Raw genomic sequence first — 21,690 nt, forward strand, 5'->3', positions numbered from 1 at the left:
AAAAAAAAGCTTTTCATATAAGCACATATTAGACAAGATATATCAGTACCAGTATAGACTGATATAGCCATAATATTGGTGGGCTGACATATCAGTCAGGCTCTAGTTTCCACTGTACTGCTGAGAGGTTTGAAAATGGGCTCTCCCTGGTTTGAAATGTTTTTACTATAAATTATACATCACTTCAATCAGTTATGAGATTTTCCCATGATTCTGTCAAATGTTTCTCTCCAGTCTGTCACGTTGGCTGCTGCAGAGCTTGAACTTGTGACCTTTCAGCTCCAGAAGGCTCCGTGTTGCCACCACTCCATCTTGACTCTTGTGATATTACATTCAGCTTGAATGTTTGCTTGAGGTGTAGGCTGAATTATTTTTGATGAGCTCGGCGGAGAGAGGGCTGCTTTAAGTGCACGCAGGGAGCAGAAAAGGGAGAGATAGAGAAAGTGGTGCGTTGCCATGGCGATCGGATTCACAGAGCAAGTCGGTTGTGTTGCAAGGGTTGGAGCTACATGACAGGATTGTGCTTTTTTTTTTCCTGTGAAAAGAATTCAGTTCCACTGCACAAACAGAGCTCCAAGATAAAGAGGCTCAGCAGTAATGTGTAATTATTACCTTCGTGGCGCGGCGCACAACACGCATCTCCATCAGATTTATGGGCCTTTGAAGGGCCTGCTGAACGTGCTGCTGTAAATTATGTGGGATTGATTTACAGCGCTGAGCTATCAACTGGGAGAGCAGCCCAAAAATGACTGGGAGACATTTCAGTTGCCTTTGTCATTTCTTTGTGAGGGTATGACTGTGTTTATAAGTGTCTGTGTCAGCCATCGTAGGCGCTTCATTACTCCACACAGTATCCTCCGTCACCTCTCTCACACATCAGCCACTATAACAGCTGGTCACAAGAGCTTCAGGTTCTGACAGGTTCTGACAAAATGAAGCTCTGTGTTAGAAAGAAAAGTGCTGACTAGAACCATAAAGGGTTCTTCAGCTTGTCCACATAGGGAGAACTCTTTCTTTTGTTCCTGTTAGAACCTTTCATAAAGGTTTGAAGTAGAACCTTTTCAGAGAGTTCTTCCTAGAAGCTAACATAACCCCTAAAATTGACATTACCCAGAACCCTTTATGAGAGGTTCTACAGAGAATCTATCTATGGTGTAGAGGCTCCAACCATAACCCTCTATGGGGGTTCTATAAAGAACCGTTCCACCTTCTAAAAGTGCTACCAAGAATCCACACAGGGGAGAACGATTTTATATTCCATGGGTTTTATCTACAACCCACCTAGGGCGTTCTACAGGAAACCTTTTTGTATTCCAGGGGTATTATTTGGAACACACTCAGGAAGTTCTATCTGGATCCGTTCCACCTTCTAAAGTAGCTAACAGGAATCCACCCAAGGGTTTCTAAGGAGAACCTTTTTAATTTCCAAGGGTTTTATCTGGAACCCAACTAGTGGGGTCTACTGAGACCCTGTTTATATTATTTTTTGTCTGCAAAACACCCTGTGGGTTCTGTTAGGAACCTTTTTAGAGTCCAGGGGTTTTATCCAGAACAGACTCAAGTGGTTCTACAGAGAAACTTTTTATATTCCAAGGGTTTTATCTAGAACACACCTAGTAGCTTCTACGGAGAACATTTTTATCTTGAACCAAGCCACGGGGTTCTACTGAGAACGGTAGGATTTCGATTTGGAAGGATTTCAACAATCCTTGAACAACTCTTTCTTCCAAAAATGGTTCTTGGAATGAAGAGGGTTCTTAATTGAACCCTTGACAAAATCTTTCTTCTAAGATAGTTCTGTGTAGAACCTTCAGGAAGACCCCTTTTGGAACTCTTACATCTAAGAGTATAGGTTCCTCCCCTCGGTCTTTATGTGGTGAAGAAATGCTACCTCATGCTTCCTGGGCCACTCTTCTTCCTCCCAGCCTTCTCTATAATTCGTCCGTACAAACAAACAGAGGGAGGAGGCGGGCCTCGCTGTGTTTGTACAACGAATGGCAGAGGGGGGAGAGCAGCTCTGGTAAAAATAGCTGCAGCCCAGGACTGCGGACTGGACACAATAAGTCCCGATGAGGAAGGAAGTTGTTAAAGAGCAGGCCAGCCTGACCGAAGCCTAGTCATTCAAGGTAGCCAGAGTCACTTGAGGTCTCTGGGCAGCTCCTGCTCTGTGGTTATGGGCTGTTGCCTGTCATATGAGCCACATCTGTGTCGAGAACTATCAGCAGCTCCACACAGAACACGGCACAGTCACCTTGTGGAAAAGAGAGACTGAACAACTTTTGAAAGAAAGCAGATATTTTTCACATGCAAATGTAAAGCTGGCCCCACATTGTGCAGCTCTTTGAGGGGATTTTCATGTATTGTTCCTCTGTAGTTCAGAACTCTCTCAGTAAATTGATCTTATTTATTATGATAACAGTAATGTATGCAGCTACAGTGGAAGTCTGACTTGCCTCCCACATAACAGCAATGATGGAATTAACTGTAATTACATTGTACTTCAAAGAAAATTATGCATAGTTTGAACAGGAAAGGAAAATGAGCTCCTATATTCCTACAAAAATAGTGGTGAAATTAGAAATAAAAGTTAAAAATGATGCCTATAGTGTGGATTTGGTGTAAGTTGTGTCAGTTGGAATTGCACATATGAAGGTGAATATATGATATTTTTATTGAAATTGATCAGGGTTGTGTATCCTAAGAACAGATATTGTTATCTTTTCATTGATTGCTGTTAGGCCCAGATAGGCCCAGATATCACTGGGTAATGGACATTACTGAGCCAGGTCACTAACTATAAGACTTTTCTGTAGGGGACTTAAGGCACTATTACAGTTTTTTAGCATTTACCGTTATCTTATAATTGGCAAACTAAATCCAATTGCAACAAAACATATTTCTGTATCATATATACTGTACTATCAGTAGGTCTATGGTGGGTAATGTTAGCTAACTTATATTGTTTTCTAACTTACATTCAGTCAGTTCACTGACTCTGAACCTTTATTACTTGTGTTAATGTCTTAGCACTTATCACTATCCTGGAATTGCAACAAAATAAAAATAACCAGTTAATATTTTGTCACTATATCCTTACTGAGTGCTAGCCTAGCTAATGATAACTAATGTTTTAGCATGAACGGTTATCTCATAATTGTCAAATTAAAGGTGCAATATGTAAGAATTGTCCACCTGTCAAATTCAGCCTCCAAACAAATAGGGGGCAGCAAAGAGAGTAACAGCTGACTGCTACTGACTATAGTTGCCATTAGCTCACTTCGCCATGCAGATATCAGTCGTATTAACTGACTTGAATTCTGCACAGACTGGAAATTCAAAGCTAGCACAGCTAGCACTGGAACTTTGGACTGCTGGGAAGAGGAGGTGTTCAGGCCTGAGGCGGGGCTTATGCAAAGCGGGATTATGATACTACACTGGCTGAAGCTAGCTGGTTAGCATGCTAACTCTGCAACACAGTACAGGGACATCTTTGACATAATACCAAAATTGTTATTTCTTCACATTCTGTTGATAATTCTAGTTAAATTTTTGATTGTTTTAAACTATAATTCTTACATGTTTTATCTTTAAAACTGAATCCAATTGCAACCAACCACATTTCACAATTTAATATACTATGACCTGTATGGAGCCTGATGTTAGCTATCTTAAACTTTAGATAGATAAATGTTGTTGTGTAACTATAAGTCAACTCACTGGCTTTATAATTCAGTAGTGTCCACTTTTTAAGCAAATGTTACATGTAATGGCTTGTTGTTTTAAGCACTTCAACAATGGCTTCCATACAAAAGATCTCAAGTCTGTGAGGAAACTGCGGTGTTCAGTCACAGTTAATGTTGTGTAGGCTGCCTCAGTTCCACCTGGACAGCACTAAAGGAGAACTTTAGTGCTTGGATCTTTGTACTGCAACCAGCAGTGTCTCAGCTGAGAACATATCATCCCTCCTCAGCACCATTTGTACCTCAGTCTGTCTCCATCTCTCTCTCTCTCTCTCCCTCTCTCTCTCTCTCTCCCTCTCTCTCCCTCTCTCTCTCTCTCTCTCTCTCTCTCTCTCTCTCTCTCTCTCTCTCTCTCACTCTCTGTGTGTGTGTGTGCGCGTGTGTCTCAGAGCTCCAGCTCCTGGCTGCAGTGTAGGCGTTGAGCTCATTCTAGCGTATCGTCTGGCCACAGTGCTGCAAATATTGATCTCAGAGCGAGTGGGAGGAATGAGGAAGTAGTCCTGATACATCAGCACAATGTTTGTTTGTTTTTTATCAGTCGAAACATGAAATAGAATGAACGTGCGACAGGAAGCGCACAGACGTTAATATCAGTTCTGCTACCCTTGCATAATACCAGAGAACCTTTGCTCTACTCCAGATATGATGTGGCTGTGGTCTGAGTCTGATCTGCCATTCATAATGTTAGCTGTGTTACTTGTTTTAGTCATATCCAATAGTATTAATATTATATACATAAGATATCAGATGAAATCCTAAAACCTGGTGGCTTTTTCAAGTGATGTCACCCTGTGGTCCCCAGACAGTATGAGTATATGAAAGCAACATGACAACTTCTGTCAGTGTCAGGTGGAAAAGAGATGTTATTTCAAAATGATGATGTGGAATCCAAACACAGCATAGCATCAAAAAATATGAAGCTTATAAGTATAGCCGATGAAGGCAGCTGTTGTACACGTTTTTCCTCTTACCTGTAACGCTATTTATTCATCTAAATAGTTTTTGGTGTGATTGCTGAGACTTGGAGATACTGGCTGTATTGTCTGCCTCCTCTCCAGTATAATAGAACTAGATGAGACTCAGCTTGTGGTGCTTAAAGTGCCAGAAAATACACTTGCAGAACTCAACATCAGTGTCTCTTTCCAGGAATCACGACCTGGTAATGCAAGATCATCAGCAGACCTTGTTATAAGCATGCAGGAACCCTTTTTTCCTTCTTCTGAGATATTTGTGTAAAAAAGACTCTGGTAGTGGAAGTACTGATTCCACTTCTTTACTTAGTACAGGCTCTGAAATGTACTCACCCTCTTATGGACATTTCTGCCAGCTGTTTCTGTGCAGTGCTAACAGAACCTCACCTTTTCTCTGCAGTTGAGTCTCCATCTCTTGTCTGTTTCATCTTTTAGGTTGCATCCGTCTTTCGTGTGTGATATACACTGATGGATACACTAAGGACTCATCTTTCCTCTGTGTTGTTGTCCCATCTCTTGATTTTGGGAAGGCGGTGGGCAATTATGCAAAATAAAAAATAATCAGTAATTCCCCTGAAATGCAATAAAACTAAAGTAGCAAGTCTGTTTTGAAAATGTAAGGAGAAAGTATAGATGTTGGGGGTAAAAGTAAAAAGCTGTCAAAAAATAAATACTCAAGTAAAGTACAGATACCTGAAATCTCTACTTAAGTACAGTAAGAAAGCATTTGTACTTTATTAGAGGGCCAGACTGATACTGGATTTTTGGGAGAGATGCCAATAACAATAAAAAGAAGTAAAATAAATTCTGATATTGAAAAATCATCTGATATTGTAATTCAAATGTGGTGGGGAAGGACATTTTTATAGTTAAACAATGAAGTTATTTGTGCAAATTGGCATCAATTCACTGATGCCAATTTGCAATTCACTTCAACTTTCACTGGTGTTTATAATACTTGACTATATATATATATATATATATATATATATATATATATATATATATATATATATATATATATGTATATATATATATATATATATATATATATATATATATACATACACATTTAATATACATAAAATGCTACCTATAAATAAAATCTCTATTATGTTCTGTTAAAAATAGATATCATATCAGTAAATATCGGGCAAGATATACACCAATATATACCAATATCACTGTGATAGACCAGTATTAAGCTGATAACACTGAACAATATATTGATATGGCTCTACTTCGTTAATTCCCACCTCTGGATAATGTTGCAGCTCAGCAGAGGAGGACACCATGAAAGTTTACATCCTGTGTCACGAGCGTGAGCCTCTCATCCATGAGTAGATGCACACTTCCCTCTGCCTGGTGATATGGTTGGGGGGTGTAGTTTGGCAGAAAGAAAATAGTTCCCGCATGAAACTGCTCACAACAAAGTCTGTGGATTATCTTGAGTAACTGGGTCATGATTTCTGGAAAGAGACATGGCTGTTGAATTTTTCAAATGCATTTTTTTTTCTTTGAGCTTTTAGCTCCAAAAGCTGAGTGCCGTTTAGTCCTGTAGAGAAGACACACACCACCTCAAAACTCTGCAACTCACACCAAAACTAGGGAAAAATATTCATTTTTTATTTTGGTGTGAACTGCCCCTTTGAAGACAAAAAAAATGAAAGAGCCTGGGAGACTTGTTTGTCTTGTTCGAGTTTCAAATTAGGGTCATGTTTGCCCTTTCATTCCCCTCTTAAATCCATATTTAACAAGGCTGACGCATATAAAAATTTAACTTATGGTAACAGAGGGAGCCTTTTTGTAGCCTGCGGAGAACGCGGAGGGAGACTTGTTCAAATTGAGCAAAAGGAGTGCTGTTTACCCAAGCATTTTACTTTGAAATCTATATTTATCTAGCTTGATGCGTGTACAAAAAACTGTAGTAACAAGGTAATGGGAAACAGTGCTTCTTCATTACCTCCCAAATCGCCCCTGGAGTGTACGCTGCAGCGCTCTGAGTGGATCGGGACAAATGTATGGACCAAACAGAGGAGGTATTTTTGGGGATAGTGTGTGTAGTGTGTGATGAGGATGGAGTAGAGATCCCCAGGATGCCGCTCCAGCTGGGCTGCAGCAGTCTGTGCAGTACGAGGGCCCTCAGGGTCAGCTGGGGCTCAGACACGTCTCTGCCCCTCTGCAGGGCCTTACATCCTGTGGCAGTCTGAGACATTTAGCTTCCAGCTACCTTGCAGTGGTAATCTGCGAGATTCTTGTCGTGTTGATCTTGGCCACGTCGTCGCAGCTTGGCGGCCAGTGCTGCGGTGTTTTTGCACGCAGATTCCCAGAAATAGCTTGGCAATCAAACAGTGTGTCCAGTGCTGCAAGTTTTGTTTGTTGGTGTTGTTTTTTTGGATGTTCTGTTGATGAAGTTTGACACATTTTTCCAAGTTAATTACCTATTTATCCTTGTGTTTATTCCAAACAAATTGCATTTCCTGCTGCCAGTGAAGTAAAAATCATCAGAGGATTTTTCCATGGAAACATCTGCAATGAATGTTTCCAACATAAATAAATAAGACACATTTTTGAGAACTGGGACAAGTCATGTCATATTAAAAAAAGAACTTTAAAAATGTATATGCATAAAATATATGTAGTTGATGTTGTTTTTTTTGTTTAAACTTGCTCTATGTCAGGAAACACCTTTGTCCTAGACAAGAACTTCAGACAATTTAAAAATGTCAGGCAAAAATCAGGCATAAAAAGGGTTAGCTACACCCTATAAGGACCTCTGTCTCACTTCCAGATTTTTAAAAAAGTAATAAATACTGCTCAAGCTCTGGTAAACTTTATATTTTTTGACAAATTCATGAAATAATTTTGCTCAGATGTGTCTCAACCATAACGTCTCAACTCTGTAACCCCTCTAGCCTTCAAGCTAAATAAGAATTCCGGTTTAAAATGTGTATTTTGATTAGCATGAAGAGAACTCTGAGACACTTTAAAAAATAAAATGGCTGCTCACTAACACCATACTGTGAAATGACTCTCTTCCATCTGGAGGCTGGCCTGTTACAGGGTTTAATAGCCAAGAGTTTGATCTTTTACAATATATTTACCAGCATAATTGAAGTGTAAAAAATCAAAACCCCCTTAAAATACATTTTTTCCCCAATTCTCAAGCATGAGTGATACACAATAAATAGCTTTTTATGAAGCTATGCTGCAACGAAACTAATTTATTTATCTGAAACTGTTGCAGATTATTACTTTAAGCCTCGGGACAAAACAGTTAGTAGTGAACCTCTCAACATTATCTCCATTAAGCTCTGACTCGGGACATGCGTGTGTGTGCTGCTGCTTTATAATCCAATTTACAAGCATGTGAAATGTAACAGGGTTAATTACAGGGAAACACAAATGTGCAGAATCCTGAATCTCACCTCACAGGATAGGATCTCATTTTAGCGTGGATCAAGTGAGGGACAAGTGTTACACAGACCTGGACCAGAGGTGTCCGGCAGCATTTATTTGAGAAAATCGCTTCGGCTTTTAAAAGCCAAGTGCCAGTTGATGCCTCCAGGGCGTTTGTGTGAAAATGCTGCCATAGAGAAAGTGAAGTGAATGGAAAAAAGGGAATGATGTGAATGTTCAGAGCGGGGTCAAGAGACTGCAGGTGAGTGCAGAGCACGTTGACCCCCTCCCTGTCCGGGGTCATCCGTTGAGCCCTCCCACCCTGCTGCAGGCTGCCAGCTGCCCAGCCTCACACGTACTGCAAAAATATCCTCCTCACATCACCTTAAACTTGTTTTAAAGTGAAAACTATTGAAATAAATCATTTTAAAAGAATGCAGCAAGGATTTACCCACTGTTACATGTCATTTCAAAGCAACATTTTGAGAAGATCAGTGTCTTGTGTCTGTGTGTGGAGTCAGGATGTGGTTAGCCTAGCATAGCACAAAGATTTGTTGTTGTTGTTGTTTTTGTTGGGGGTCACCCACCCAGTACTGTTGTGCAGCTATAGTGTGGGTTACCAGACACAGTCAGTGAGCTCAGGTTTTGGTTTTGGTCTCTAGTTGGGCGTGACAGCAGCAAACCTGTCCGCCATGTTGTGGAGGTCTAGATCCTCTAGTAAACACTGAAACGAGAGCCGCAGCCTTCTTTATAAAACCGACTGTAACTGCCTTAATTCTGAACCGATTTTCTTAAAATTCGCTTTGTTTTAAACATGAGAGATTGAACATGACAGTGGTTACTGGTTGGAATTATATTCAGTTATTGTGGGTAATCAGCTCTATGACAAAACATGAACCCCTTGGATAGACGCAACATCCACTGAGACAGGCTGGCTCAGACCTATGAATAAACAACTTTTCTTTGACAATTGTTTCTTCTGAATACACTGCAAAGTTTTAGAAATTATATAAAAAAGACTGAATTTAAATGACAAACTCAAACTGACAACCTCAAAAGAGTAACAACAATCAAAATACTAAAAAACAAACAGGGAAAAATGTCTTTTATGATTATGAAATGTCTATATTGATCCGTTTCACTTCAATATTGTGAAATTTGTGTATCATAAAAATTATTCTGCAAATGTGGAACACTTAACCGTCCTTCTTCTTTTAGTTGTAGAGTAAACAACATTAAGCATCAGTTGTAGTATTTCAGCTTTTGCTTTTCTCTAAAAATTGTCTAAAGTGAATAAATGAAGTTTTAAATACTTGTAAAATATTCGAGATTTACAATATTTGCTGCTGTCTAGCCTGCAGACGTGGAATTATCATATGTTTGTCGTATAGATGCTCTTCTCTTAACTGGAGTCTTGGGAACAAAAATAGTCTTGTTTGTTTTATTAATGAAGTGATTTAATTATTTATATTATAACAAGCAACCGGGCGGCTATAGAAATCTACATTTTATTCCACAAAAGCTGAAATTCTGAATAATTTACACGTGATGTTTGTCGGACCCTGCATGTCGTAGTGGAAGTTGTGTTCGTTCAGAGGGTTCATGTTTTTGCACAGAGCTGATCAGATTGCCTCCGGTAACAGAATTTAATTCCAGCAAGCAGCAACTATCATGTTCAGTTTCTCGTGTTTATAATAAATAAAAATTCACTAAAATCTGTTCAGAATTAATACAGTTACCGTCGATTTTGTGGCAAAATCTGCATCTCTCAAACCACAGAAGATCATGACCTCTCAAATATGGCATCTGCACAGAAGCATAGTGGAGACATACAGCACTGCAAGAAGTTGTTTTCACGTTTCTCTTTGTCTGTGGGTTCAACAAATTAGATCATTATCTGTTAATGAGTGAGTTTTAGATGTGCTGTGTTTTCACTTGTTACAGAGCCAGGCTAGACTAACCACACTCAGCTCTGTGTTGGAACAGAGAATGATAAGTAAGGGATAAAGTATGATGAGCAGGTCATTATTGTGAAATAAATCCCGACAGGATGATGCAGGATCCTGTAGCCAAACATCATCCTGCTTATTAATTACAAAAACAACAACAGAAAAAATGGCACACAAAATATTAATTTTTAAAAGATTTTATAGCTTTATTTCACAATAGTGACCAAAAAGATCTAGAATGATTTAGAAATGATTTTAGTGATTTAACAATGATTTTATGATCAGAACTGTGTCCATAGCAACAGTCTGTTATTCATAACAACGGTCTGTTGTAAAGAAATAACAGACCTTAGAATGCTGAACAATCAGAATTGAATATTCTACAAAGCCATGTAGAGCACTCAATATCTCATTCTCTGAAAGGAAGTGACTTCCCAGAATTTTGCATCATAGTGGTGGAGCAGTACTGTGGCTTTGCTTTACAGGAACAGTTCAACATTTTTGCATAACAAGCTCATGTCAACATATCACAGAACTCTCTCTAGGGTAAGATAGATGAGAAAAAAACATATTTGTCAGACTGCTCCTTTTAAAAGAGCTGTGTTTTTGAGTTTGTATTTGGTAGTATTTTTGCAGTTAATTCCTCCAATGATGAAAAAAGGAAGAGTTTGCAGGTGAAAATGATCAGTTCAGGCCTTTGACTGATTTTTTCACTCATGACGTAAATTGTATTTTGAGGCTAAATTTGAGAGATATCAGTTATTTTTTGAGCAGTGCACAGTGTCAGGGCTGAGGCTGCTCCTGATAACAGATGAGTCCTACTTTTCACTCTGTACCCCATTTGCAGCATAATGACCCAGAGAGAGAAAGGGAGTGACTGAGGGGAGGGAGGAGGAAAGAACAGAATTGAGACAGAAATGTAAATCCAGAACAGTTGGCTGTGAATTTATGACCACCGCTGAAGCGCACTCTGTCATCCCAGCCTTGCTGCTGAACTGGTTCTCGTGCTGGAGCGGCTAAATTTAGCCGTCCCCTGCGTACCAGTGACTGGTGGATGGAGGGGGAGAAAGAAACCATCACAAGGTCGCAACGTCTCCTTCCCCCTGCTTCTTCTTTTTTTTTTTTCTTGCCATCAGATCGTGTGGTGGGAGAGCTGCACTGTGGAGCACAAGCTGTTTGATCACAAGAACCGAAGCTGCAGAAGAAGCTTTAAACATCAGCTCCCACTGAAGTTTAACGCTTCCTCTCGTCTCGCTTTGGCGCTGAACTCTTAGGGTAAAGCTGCTAAATAGAACCATAAAGGGTTCTTCGGCTTGTCCTCATAAGAGAACCCTTTTCAGCTCCTGCTTTTTCCACGAAACCCTTATGAGAGGTTCTACAGACATTTTTCTGGCAAAATGGTTTCCCCAGAACCCTCTCTGGAGGGTCTATCAAGAACTTTTCCACCTTCTTGGTGCTTACAAGCTTACTGAGATACTTTTTTTATTCCAAAGGTTTTATCTAGAACCCATCCAAAGGGTTCTACCAAGAAACAGTTTAATATTATGGTACAAATAAGCCTTGAGCAACCCTTCGCGAAAAAGTTCTTCAAGGATTTCAACAATCTTCCAAGAACTCTGTCTTTCAGAAAGGGTCTTTTGGATGAAAAGTATTCTTAATGGAACCTTCGATCTTGCAAATAACTCTTTTCTTCAACAAAGGGTCCCTCAGAACCTCATGTCTTTCAGGAAGAACCTTTGTTGAACCCTTATTTCTCAGAGAGTGAAGTTGTCCTGCCCTGGCAGAGCAGCGAGAGCCTTGTGTGGCCTTGAAAGCTCGGCTCATTATTTATTCATGTGTCTGCATGCAGATGTCGAGCTGAGATGAGAAATAGGGCTCCTGGCGGCTCGGAGGGCTGCGCTTCTAATGAGGAAACTCAAGCCATTTTCTCTCTCTCAGGGATAGATTGACATCTAGATTTGCTCTTCAGCGAGGAGTAATTTCAGTTCTGTCATGAGTAGGCACCTTGCTTTATCCCCCCGAGTGCGGCGCTTACACCAGGTGACGCCTCAGCCACCGCCGCCGCTGTGTAGCGTCTGCTGGAGAAACAGAGCTGTGCTGCAGTCGTCTGAGCGGTTAGGGGTCCCCAGGGAGCATCTGGCCCCCGCTCGAGCAGCCAGGTACAGTGGGAGTGCGAAGTCGCATCACTTGCTCCTCTTTCTCCTCTCTCCCTCCTTTGTTTGACTTTGTTGTCGGTGCGCTCGGCAGAGGCAGCCACGGGGAGGGAAGAGGAGAAAGAGAGCTGCAGCTCCTCTCATCTCTGCCAAGCTCTCCGGCTGTCTTCCTCTGGCTCTTTGTTATGCCTCCGCTGCTTCACTCGCCGCCTGAAGCTACAGCTCCCTGGTGCACGCAGATACCGCTGGGGTGGATCTGCCTGTGATGTGCTTATCATAAGGTTTGCCATCACCTGAGGGAGAGAGGCTGACTTATTGTTGCTCTCCAAACTGAGAGAAGGAGAATAAACACATACAAACGTTGATATGTTCTCATATCAGTGAGGAGATAGCACATGGTTCACACTGCCAAATCACTGCTGCATTTATTTCACTAATTCTTTTGTTGTGCTGCCTGTGAAGGCTGCTGCAGATATTCATGCCCCCAGAAATCACCTGACACTGATTTGGATCAGGTTGACAAGTCACTGCCCCCCTCAATCTGTCATCCTGGCACCTCTCCAGGTGCCGAGGGACAGATGGGGAGGGACTCTTTTCTTGCATCACCTTTTCCCCTCTGCTTGAGAATGTGCTACATGTTAAATGTGAGGCGGAGAGAGCTGAAGACTCACAAAGTCCTGCTGTGAGAGACATTTGGAGCAGTGCTCCACTGCCATCTCGTGGCCAAATCCACTAACTGTCCAACAGCATGGAGGCACAATGAAACATTCACTCACCTGGTCGGGTCTCGGCTATGTAGCTGGTGAATTTAGTCATAACCTGCTATAAATACCTTCATCGAATCACACAGGCGATGTATACTAAAGGTAGAGTCAGTTTGTCCGAGCTGCTCGTGCTGACAAATGCTGACATTTTGGGTTGGTAAAATGTGAATGAAGGAAATACAGACTGCAGGGTCTCTGCAGGTACAGACACCGCCATAAACTTCTAGTGTGTCATGTGATTATGAAATATGAGTCCATACATATTTTGGATGGAACAGTGTTGCAGGTTATACCTTTAAGAGAAGCCAGACAAGTTAGAAATGTTTTCTTGTTCATGCAAAAGTGACTGCAGCCAGTCCAGTGTGTGCCACCATAGTAAATGTACACTTCTAAATTGTCTGATTTCCTAAGGATGGACGCCTTAAATGACCCGAGCATTTGAATTTACACCTCTGAGTACACACGTCTTCAGATATTTACAGTTAAGGAACTTTTTAACAACATAAAGAGTGGATTAAAGCTTTGGAGCCCACTCTAATTCAAGAAGTTTTGATAAAATTACAAGCAGGGAACAGGGATAAGAAACTTACATAATTTTTACCAGATATTTTCAGGCATGATTTGACACTAATAGGGTGATAATATGGGAAACTGGCATGAATACAGACATACTGCTGGACAAATGGGAAGAAATATGCACTGAAGCACATCTACAGTAGCAACCAACTCAGATATATGGAGGGAATTCAAATGGAAGGCAATTATGAGGTTTTTTTTTCAGACACCAGAAGCAGTGGAAATAAATGCGCCCAACACACTGAAGAAAATGTTGGAGTAAATGTGCTACACAAATTGGCAACCAGACGCACATAGTTTTGGGAAAGTATGGATGAGGTGTTTCACCAAAATTTAAGATTGAAAGATGGCAGTATGGGTTTCACACCAGTGATGAAAGAGCTAAAAAATAAAAAGAGCAACAATTACATACATAACAATGAAGTGGTTAAACCCAGGCCTCCAAACATACAATATGTGGACTGAGAAGGTATAACAAATAACATACTACTACTACTTCTAAACTATTCTAACCACTGTAATTGATACTGCTAAAGCTGAAGTTTTGCTTTATTTTTATTTAATTTTGATACAGCCAAATGTAAAATGTAAAAACCAGTATAAAATAGGCCGGAATGATTGTTTTGTTCGCCCATTTTACATCAATCAGAGTTCAAATTAATGCCAAATTTCCACTGAATGATTATGAGTCAAAAGAAATCATTAATAATCTTGTAGAAGGCGTAGATGTTTATAACTGTTAAACTGAGCAAAATGTGAATGGAGTTTGGCAGCAGTGAGACATGCGGCCACTGAACTCATCATGCAGTGTGTTATTTCAGAGCAGAGGGCTTTTGTTTTCAGGATAACAGGCTTGACTTTACATTGACAGACCAGTGACTGTTATACGCAGCTGATCAAGTTACAGTGGAGGACATATGTACTCATTTTTGCATGCACGGTGGCTACAAATTGCTCTTTTAATACTAAATTCACTTGTTCATTTTGGTAAATCACTTTATAATACTATCAGTCGATTTCTGGTCCCAGTCTGTGGTGTTCATTACAACAGGCGACATTTTGTAAAAAAGAAAAAATCCAGAAATTCTATCCTCTAGACCAAAGACATCAGTGATAAAAAAGAAAAAGAAAGAATAATCCCTGACATTGCCTTGTACTCTGTGCCCCCAGTGTTTAAGACAGCGGCATGTTTGCCCCTCGCCCTCTTGAGACAGATTAAAAAAAAAAAAGGGAAAAATCAACTGTCAGCAAATGTGGAGCTTTTCTATTCTGTTTTCCCTGATCGCCACAGACGGTAGAAATCCAGGTCCTGTGACCTCTGTGAGTCACTCATGAGTGAAATGCGAGCTGTTATGCTGACGGTGTAGACAGCTGTATTGATTGGAATTGAGAGACAAGGAACTTTGAAGGCATTCAGAGCCTCAGCAAGGACTGTGGAAATACTGAGGTCATAATTCCCCTCAGAAGAAGTTAGTAAAAATGTATTCAAAGCCACATCCACCCTGACCGTGGTGTCTGCAGAAATAACAACTAAATTACATGTATTTTGGGCAAATTTAAACACATTGGGCCCCTTTAGAAAAACTACCATATGCATATACCTATACTTTTTGAGCTGCTGTAACATGTGAATTTCCCTGGTGTGGGATCAGTAAAGTTTATCTTATTTCATTATATCTTATGTTATCTTATCTTATGTATTAACTCTATACTAAGCGTCTATAATTATTCCAGTGACACACTTAAGGCTCTGTATAAAAGCAAAGTGAACTGTGTGGACAACCTCTGCTCATCTTCATTAATGCTCAGTAAACATTATATGACATCTGTCTGGTCTTCTTTTCTTTTCCAGGTGAAGCTGCCTTTCCCCGTAGATCAGATCACGAATCTTCCACGGAACGACTTCCAAATGTTGGTGAAAATGCACAAACTGACCTCGGAACAGCTTGAGTTCATCCACGACGTGAGGCGGCGGAGCAAGAACCGCATCGCGGCGCAGCGCTGCCGCAAGAGGAAGCTTGACTGCATCCTCAACCTGGAGTGTGAGATCAGAAAACTGGTGAGTCCGCTGTTTTTACACCGACACCGACTGTCCCTGACTCTCATAGGGGACAGTCATTAGCTCCACCACAGGCTGAACACAGCAAAGGACACGATGTGATGAAGTTTAGTTTAGTTCTATCAGCACTTTGACACCATTAGAGTGGCCTGTGGTCTCCATGCTGAGTATGTGGAGCAGTGTGTGGGTTGTTGAAGCTCTGGTTCAGTCTGCAGGCAACTTTCTGACAACTTTGTCTGTGGTGAGCTTGAAACTGAAAGTTTTTGGTTTGTTGTGTCAGCCTTTGGAAATGTTGCAGCGGTATCATGGTGATAACAATAAAGCTTTTATTGTAAAGCGTCTTTCTTACATTAAATGAAACTCAAAGGACTCAAAAATTGGAAGAAGAATTTCCAGCCTGACAAATGATCACCTCATGATTCAGCCTTTTGACAGAGACTGCAGTACAGCACATGAGAAATCTCCTCCCAGCAGGTTTCCAATGAAAGTGACAGGGGACAGAATGCACAGTCAGTCTTCTAAAGTTAAGGTCATTCTACAATAAAATTATTGTGTTGTATTTTTCTGATGAGCATAAAGAGGGGATTTTGTACTAAAAAACTGAGCAATTTTAGAAGATTGAGTTATCTAACTCTATTAATATTATCTTATATTACTTAAGAAAAGAAGTTCATTTAAATTGGAATTGGTCTTTCAGTGGTCAGTCTGAAAAAGAGGAATGATTACAGCAAGAAAAGTGTTCATAGAGGTAAATGACTGTTTTAAGACACTTGAAAACTGAGCCTATCATTGAAGAACATGGGCTTTGTCTCCCTCTGCTGGCACAAAGTAGGAACTGCAGCAGCATCTCACACTTCTCTCCTCCAGCCTCATCAATTTACAGCAGCCCTGAGGCCTGTTCATAACAAATAATCACATAGTTACATTTTATGTTACAGACAAGTAAACTATGCAACCAATAACAAAGCCATATTTCATTATGTAAACCATTACAATCATAGTATTGATTTCATTTGCATCTTTGGTCCAAGAACAGAGCTTTTTAGACTTTGAAACAAAACTGTTTTGGCACTGACTGATAGTGTCGTCCTCTATCATGCAGTGAATCTAACAGCTCTTTTCACCTACATAAAGATAACACTGAATCTTCAATACCTGGAACATTTTAGAGCCTGTGTCAGCTCTGATGCTGCCTTTTGTTGCATTGCAGCACTTAGACATTTGCAAAAAGATGTTTCAATTATTCTCGTCTACTCTAAGACATTAGGTGAAATAAAGCAGGCAGACATAAAATGGGAAAAATATTTACATTTTAATGCAACCAAAGGAGACATTGTCGCACCAATCACATGCATACAGTGTACACTGCAACCAGTGAAATTGAATCGGTGCTGTGTGATGCTTGTGTGTGTTTGGGTGACGTACTGTTAGTCAGATGGTGCTTGGTTTTGGCTCGTCCATTATGAACATGGTGGCTTGGTCTCATGGTAGTGCCAATATATGTCTCATAAATATACTGTATTATGCTTTCACATTCTATCACAAACAGTGTTATTCCTTCATTGTATGCCATGAAAGTTCTGTGACCATCAGAGATTATTGACTCCAATAGTATGGCATTCCTGTCTCTGTCTCATCTCTGAATCGACTCTTATTTGCCACTACAGTCACAAATATTCTCGTATTACAGCTAAACAGCACACTAAAATATGTTTCTGAAAACATCTGAGGTGAGAAACAAGCAAGACAGTGACAAAATCTTGACAGTTTGATCTGAGTTTTATGAGCCTGGTGTGTTCCGTTGGACGGACTCTTTTGCATAAAGTTGAGGTCAAGTCGTGATTTTGCAAATTCAGATACGGCTATTGGTCAGTCAACTCACCATCCATCATGCACTGCACATTCAGAACTCCTGCTTGCCATAGAAAATGAAGATGATTCAGCGACTTGACATCCATCAATGGATCATATTTAATGATTTCAGACAGAGTCTAAAAGACTGGTTTCATGGCTGTGATGGGAAGCAGTTACATAATGCTACATAGAGCAAAAAACAAAGGTGGAACCACGTTTTTGCACTCAAGTCCCAAGTTAAGGCCCAAGTCCTAAACTTTGAGTTCTGAGTCCTAAACAAGTCTGAATTTAAAAACTTCAAAGGCTGAACAAAATTGGACGTTGTTGCATCTCTGTCTGCAAACTGCAATTTATTTTTTGTTGACCACCTCATAGTTTTTGTACAAAATCATCGCTGGTTTCATTTTTCCCATCTGGAGCTCAGTAACATGATATTAATTCTGCTGCACCTTCATTGGATGCTGTCTGATTGGTTTCCAACAAAGTAGAACTGGGGAATTAAGTGTCAATTAAGTGTCGATTTGTGGATTCACACTTTCTTCTTCTTGGGGCAAGGTGTCAAATATTTTCAAGTCAGAACACCCAGGTCCAAGCAAGGTCACAAGTCATTGGTGTTAAAGTTCAAGTCACAATCTAAGTCTTTTTTCGTATCTGTCAAATAAAGTCTAAAGTCATCAAACTTGTGATTTGAGTCTGACTGAAGTCCAAGTCATGTCAGTCAAGTCAAAGATTGACTGAATTTAATGCAAGTACTGGTAAATAGTTGAATAAGAGTCTGAATAGCAAAGTTCAGCAGACAGTGAGTGGGAGCTTTTTCTGCTGCTTACAGTCAAAATCAGCCTCACAAACTGCACATTTAAAGTGGTCATATTTTGTGTGTGCAGGTGTGTGAGAAGGAGAAGCTGCTGACTGAGAGGAACCAGCTGAAGGCGTGTATGGGGGAGCTGTGGGAGAACTTCTCCTGCCTGTCTCAGGAGGTGTGCAGGGACGTCCAGCTGAGCCCCGAGCAGGTCCAGTCTTTACACCACTACTGCCCCGTGCTGCGGCCCGCCAACTCCACTGCCAGCAACAACGCCGCCCACCAGCCCAAGCCCGCCCCCACCCCCACCCCCAACCCCACCACCACCAACACCAACACCAACACCACCACCAGCATCGACCTCACCACCCACTCGGGCTCAGCAACGCCCGAGCCCAGCTTCCACGGCTCGCCGGGCCCGTCGGAGAGCGAGCCCGACTCGGCCGTCAGGAACGGGGCGGACAGGGAAATGGACGGGCAGGACGCCAGGTTGTATGCAAAGTCAGGGCTGTCGGCGGAAAAGTCCAACCAGACGGTAACGGTGGATTTTTGCCAGGAAATGACTGAGAAATGTACAACTGACGAGCAGCCGAGGAAGGACTGTACTAAGTAGTGGTGGTTCTCTGTGTTGTTTTTGATGTTTTTTTTTATTATTTAATTTTACTCTTCTGACAAACCCTCTCTCGGGGTTGTTGAGACGGTCAGCCTCCGCCAGTGTTCACTGAAAAACAAGCTTTGTTTGTATTTATGTCTTTTTGTGCAGTTTTTTTTTTTTTTTTGGAACGGTTGACACTAAAGTTGTCTTAACAGCAGCAATACTGTTCTCCAGGTATTCTCCTCTTACCATGACAGAGTGGGAACTTCTCACCAAACCCTTACGATGGTGCTATTCTCGCCCCGGCAGCAACCTCTACAGTGGAGACTCTGTTCTTCATGTGTCACACATCACAACTCAAAGTTTAACCTCATCGGACCTAAACAGCAGCTCTCTTTGTCTCTCTGTGTACCAACAGTATCTCTGTTCCTGCCTTTCTCTTCTTCACATTTTGCTCTTCTTTCTTTACCCACTCTGTTTCTATCAATCTTCTCTACCTCTTTCTGTCTCACTTGTCTTTTTTTCTCTTTCTCTCTCCGTCTGTGGTTCTTCTCTCGCTATATCTCAGTGGCCCTTTTCGTCACAGCAATTCAAACTCAGGAAGAAAAAAAAATCCTCTGAATGTTCAACCTAATTCATGGAAAATGAGAATAACAGCTTCTCACGAGGAAGTTAACGATGCAGTTAGACTGTAAAATGTTCATATGCAAAAATGTCTTCAAGCGTCTCGCATTTGTATTTCTGTACAGGAGAACTTTGTACAGGCTGTAACCGAAAACATTCCTCCTTTGCCTTCCTCAGCACTGAACTGAAAGGAAAAAAAAAAGTCAGTGACACTTTCTATGGTCAAGGTCATGTCTATAATGCATTATAAGCACATTCATTAGACATTATAATGCATTTACAAGGCTTTATAAAACTTTTTATAAATGTTAAAGTCATGTATACTTATGGCAAATGTTATAATGTATTATAAGTGGTGGACACAATATATTATAAGTTCAGCATTCATAATGTCTAATAGCTAAAAAGTGACAGTGTTACAAAGAAGAATCTGAGTCCTTGGTTATAGTGCACATAAGTTGACATTAAACTAGAAACTAGAAACTTAGACTGGATTGTACAAATAAGGATTACTTTAATCTAGAATTAGTTCTAATCAAATAGCAAAACTAGGTTTAAAATGATTAAATCTAGATTTTAAAATATTAAGCAGAGCTCTGTTGCATAATAAAAATGACTCTTTTTTTAACAAGCTTCACTAGTTTATTGTTTATTAAATAGAATTTTTTCATGGAGAAGTGTACATTTTTTTCTTTGCTAGCTAGCCAAAAAGTTAAAGTGTTACATTGCTAGTTAGCTTGAAAAGTTAATATAATGTTGCATTATTTGCTAGTTAGCTAAAAAAAAGTTCACAAAATGTTACATTGTTTACTAGCCAGCTAAAAAGGTAACATAACATTACATTGTTTTATAGTTAGCTAAGAAACTGAACAAAATGTTACTTTGTTTGCTAGCAAGCCAAAAAAAGTTAACCCAACGTAAAACATTGTTTGGCAGCCATTTTAAAAGTTAAACTTCTTCAAAGTAAGTTTAAAGTTAATACTGCTAAATTTAGAGTAAAAACTAAAGTTAGGTTTAAATTTAAATTTTCTTAATTTTAAACTAGTTTTAATGTTTGCTGCCACATAATTTAAAGTTAAATTATGATTTAATCGGATTTAAAAATTGATTCTTGTTGGTACAACCCAGTCTTAGGCTTTATAATATGTTATGATACGTTTAAGCTGTTCTTTTTGTCTTTATAATGTTATGGTAGTTAAAATGTGCTGTGTAACCTAAAACTAAGACTCTTCTTTAAAACACTGTTGTCACTTTGGCGTGGAGCTATAAAGCATTACGAATGCTGAGTTTATAACACATGATGACCACCACTTTACTCACTATATAAACCATGTTATAGGTGGTCATGCATGATTAACATATATTAAGAGTTTTATAAAGACCTTTAAAAGCATTATAATTTCTTATGAATGAGCTTATGATGCATTATAGACTTTACGTTCACAGAAAGTGTTACCAAGAAGTCTTTGCGGGCAGTTAAATGGCAATTTTTATTTCCCACTCATCAGCAATACCATTGTATTTGGATGTTGTAATGGTGACTTTCAAGTGCTCGTTTGGCAGAAATGTAAATAGTATGGAGCATGATGACTGTAACAGTGATTTTGTACAGGTAGAGGCGTAGATGTTTCTTTTTCACCGGGGTTATATCAAGCACCTTTTTGCTAAGGGAAAAAACAAATTTTTTTTTTTTTTGCTTTGCTGTTTCCTGTCCTGCCTAACGAATACTCCCCATCACGGCGGGTGTTCTTATACTCAGGAAATCAGCTCGATACACATGTAGACACACACATACAGTACATACAGACACATGCGTCAACACACACAATTTTGAGCCCCATGCATGTATAAAAGTTCGACATTCAAGACGTGTTTTTGAACGCGCGGCTCAGGCCAGCTCCTCTCCACCTTTGACTCCTCTTTAAATGTGAAAAAAAAAAAAAACGAGTTCTGCCTTGTGTTCTTTGGAGGAAATCTTATTTCTTATCAGTATTGAAAAATGCTATTTGTGTACACTCTTGCAGACATGCTTCGGGTTTCTTAAGTGTTGCCGTTTTGATGTTTCGGAGAGAGAACAAAGAGCGCAGCCAGCGTCTACGTGACAGATTCTTTCATTTTATTCAAACACCTATTGACAAAAAAAGAAAAAGAAATTGACTTTAAATCAGGCACTTTGTTTCCGGCCCCAAGCGCTCAGAGCCATTTAG

At 40.1% G+C, this 21,690-nt stretch overlaps 1 protein-coding gene across 2 annotated transcripts in view; it reads left to right on the plus strand.

The window, feature by feature from the left end:
• bach2b (BACH transcriptional regulator 2b) overlaps positions 1-20,398 on the plus strand; it is a 137,165-nt gene extending 116,767 nt beyond the window's left edge. For both annotated transcript variants that reach the window (XM_084737316.1, XM_084737317.1), the window contains 2 exons: positions 15,405-15,611; positions 18,350-20,398. In XM_084737316.1, coding sequence (XP_084593442.1) covers positions 15,405-15,611; positions 18,350-18,877 — 735 coding nt within the window. In that variant the 3' untranslated portion in view covers positions 18,878-20,398. The remainder of the gene's footprint in view (positions 1-15,404; positions 15,612-18,349) is intronic.
• The last annotated feature ends 1,292 nt before the right edge of the window (positions 20,399-21,690 follow it).

The sequence above is a fragment of the Lutjanus erythropterus genome, chromosome 15 (assembly GCF_056507025.1).
Source record: "Lutjanus erythropterus isolate fLutEry1 chromosome 15, fLutEry1.hap2, whole genome shotgun sequence".
Classification (NCBI taxonomy): Eukaryota; Metazoa; Chordata; class Actinopteri; order Lutjaniformes; family Lutjanidae; genus Lutjanus; species Lutjanus erythropterus.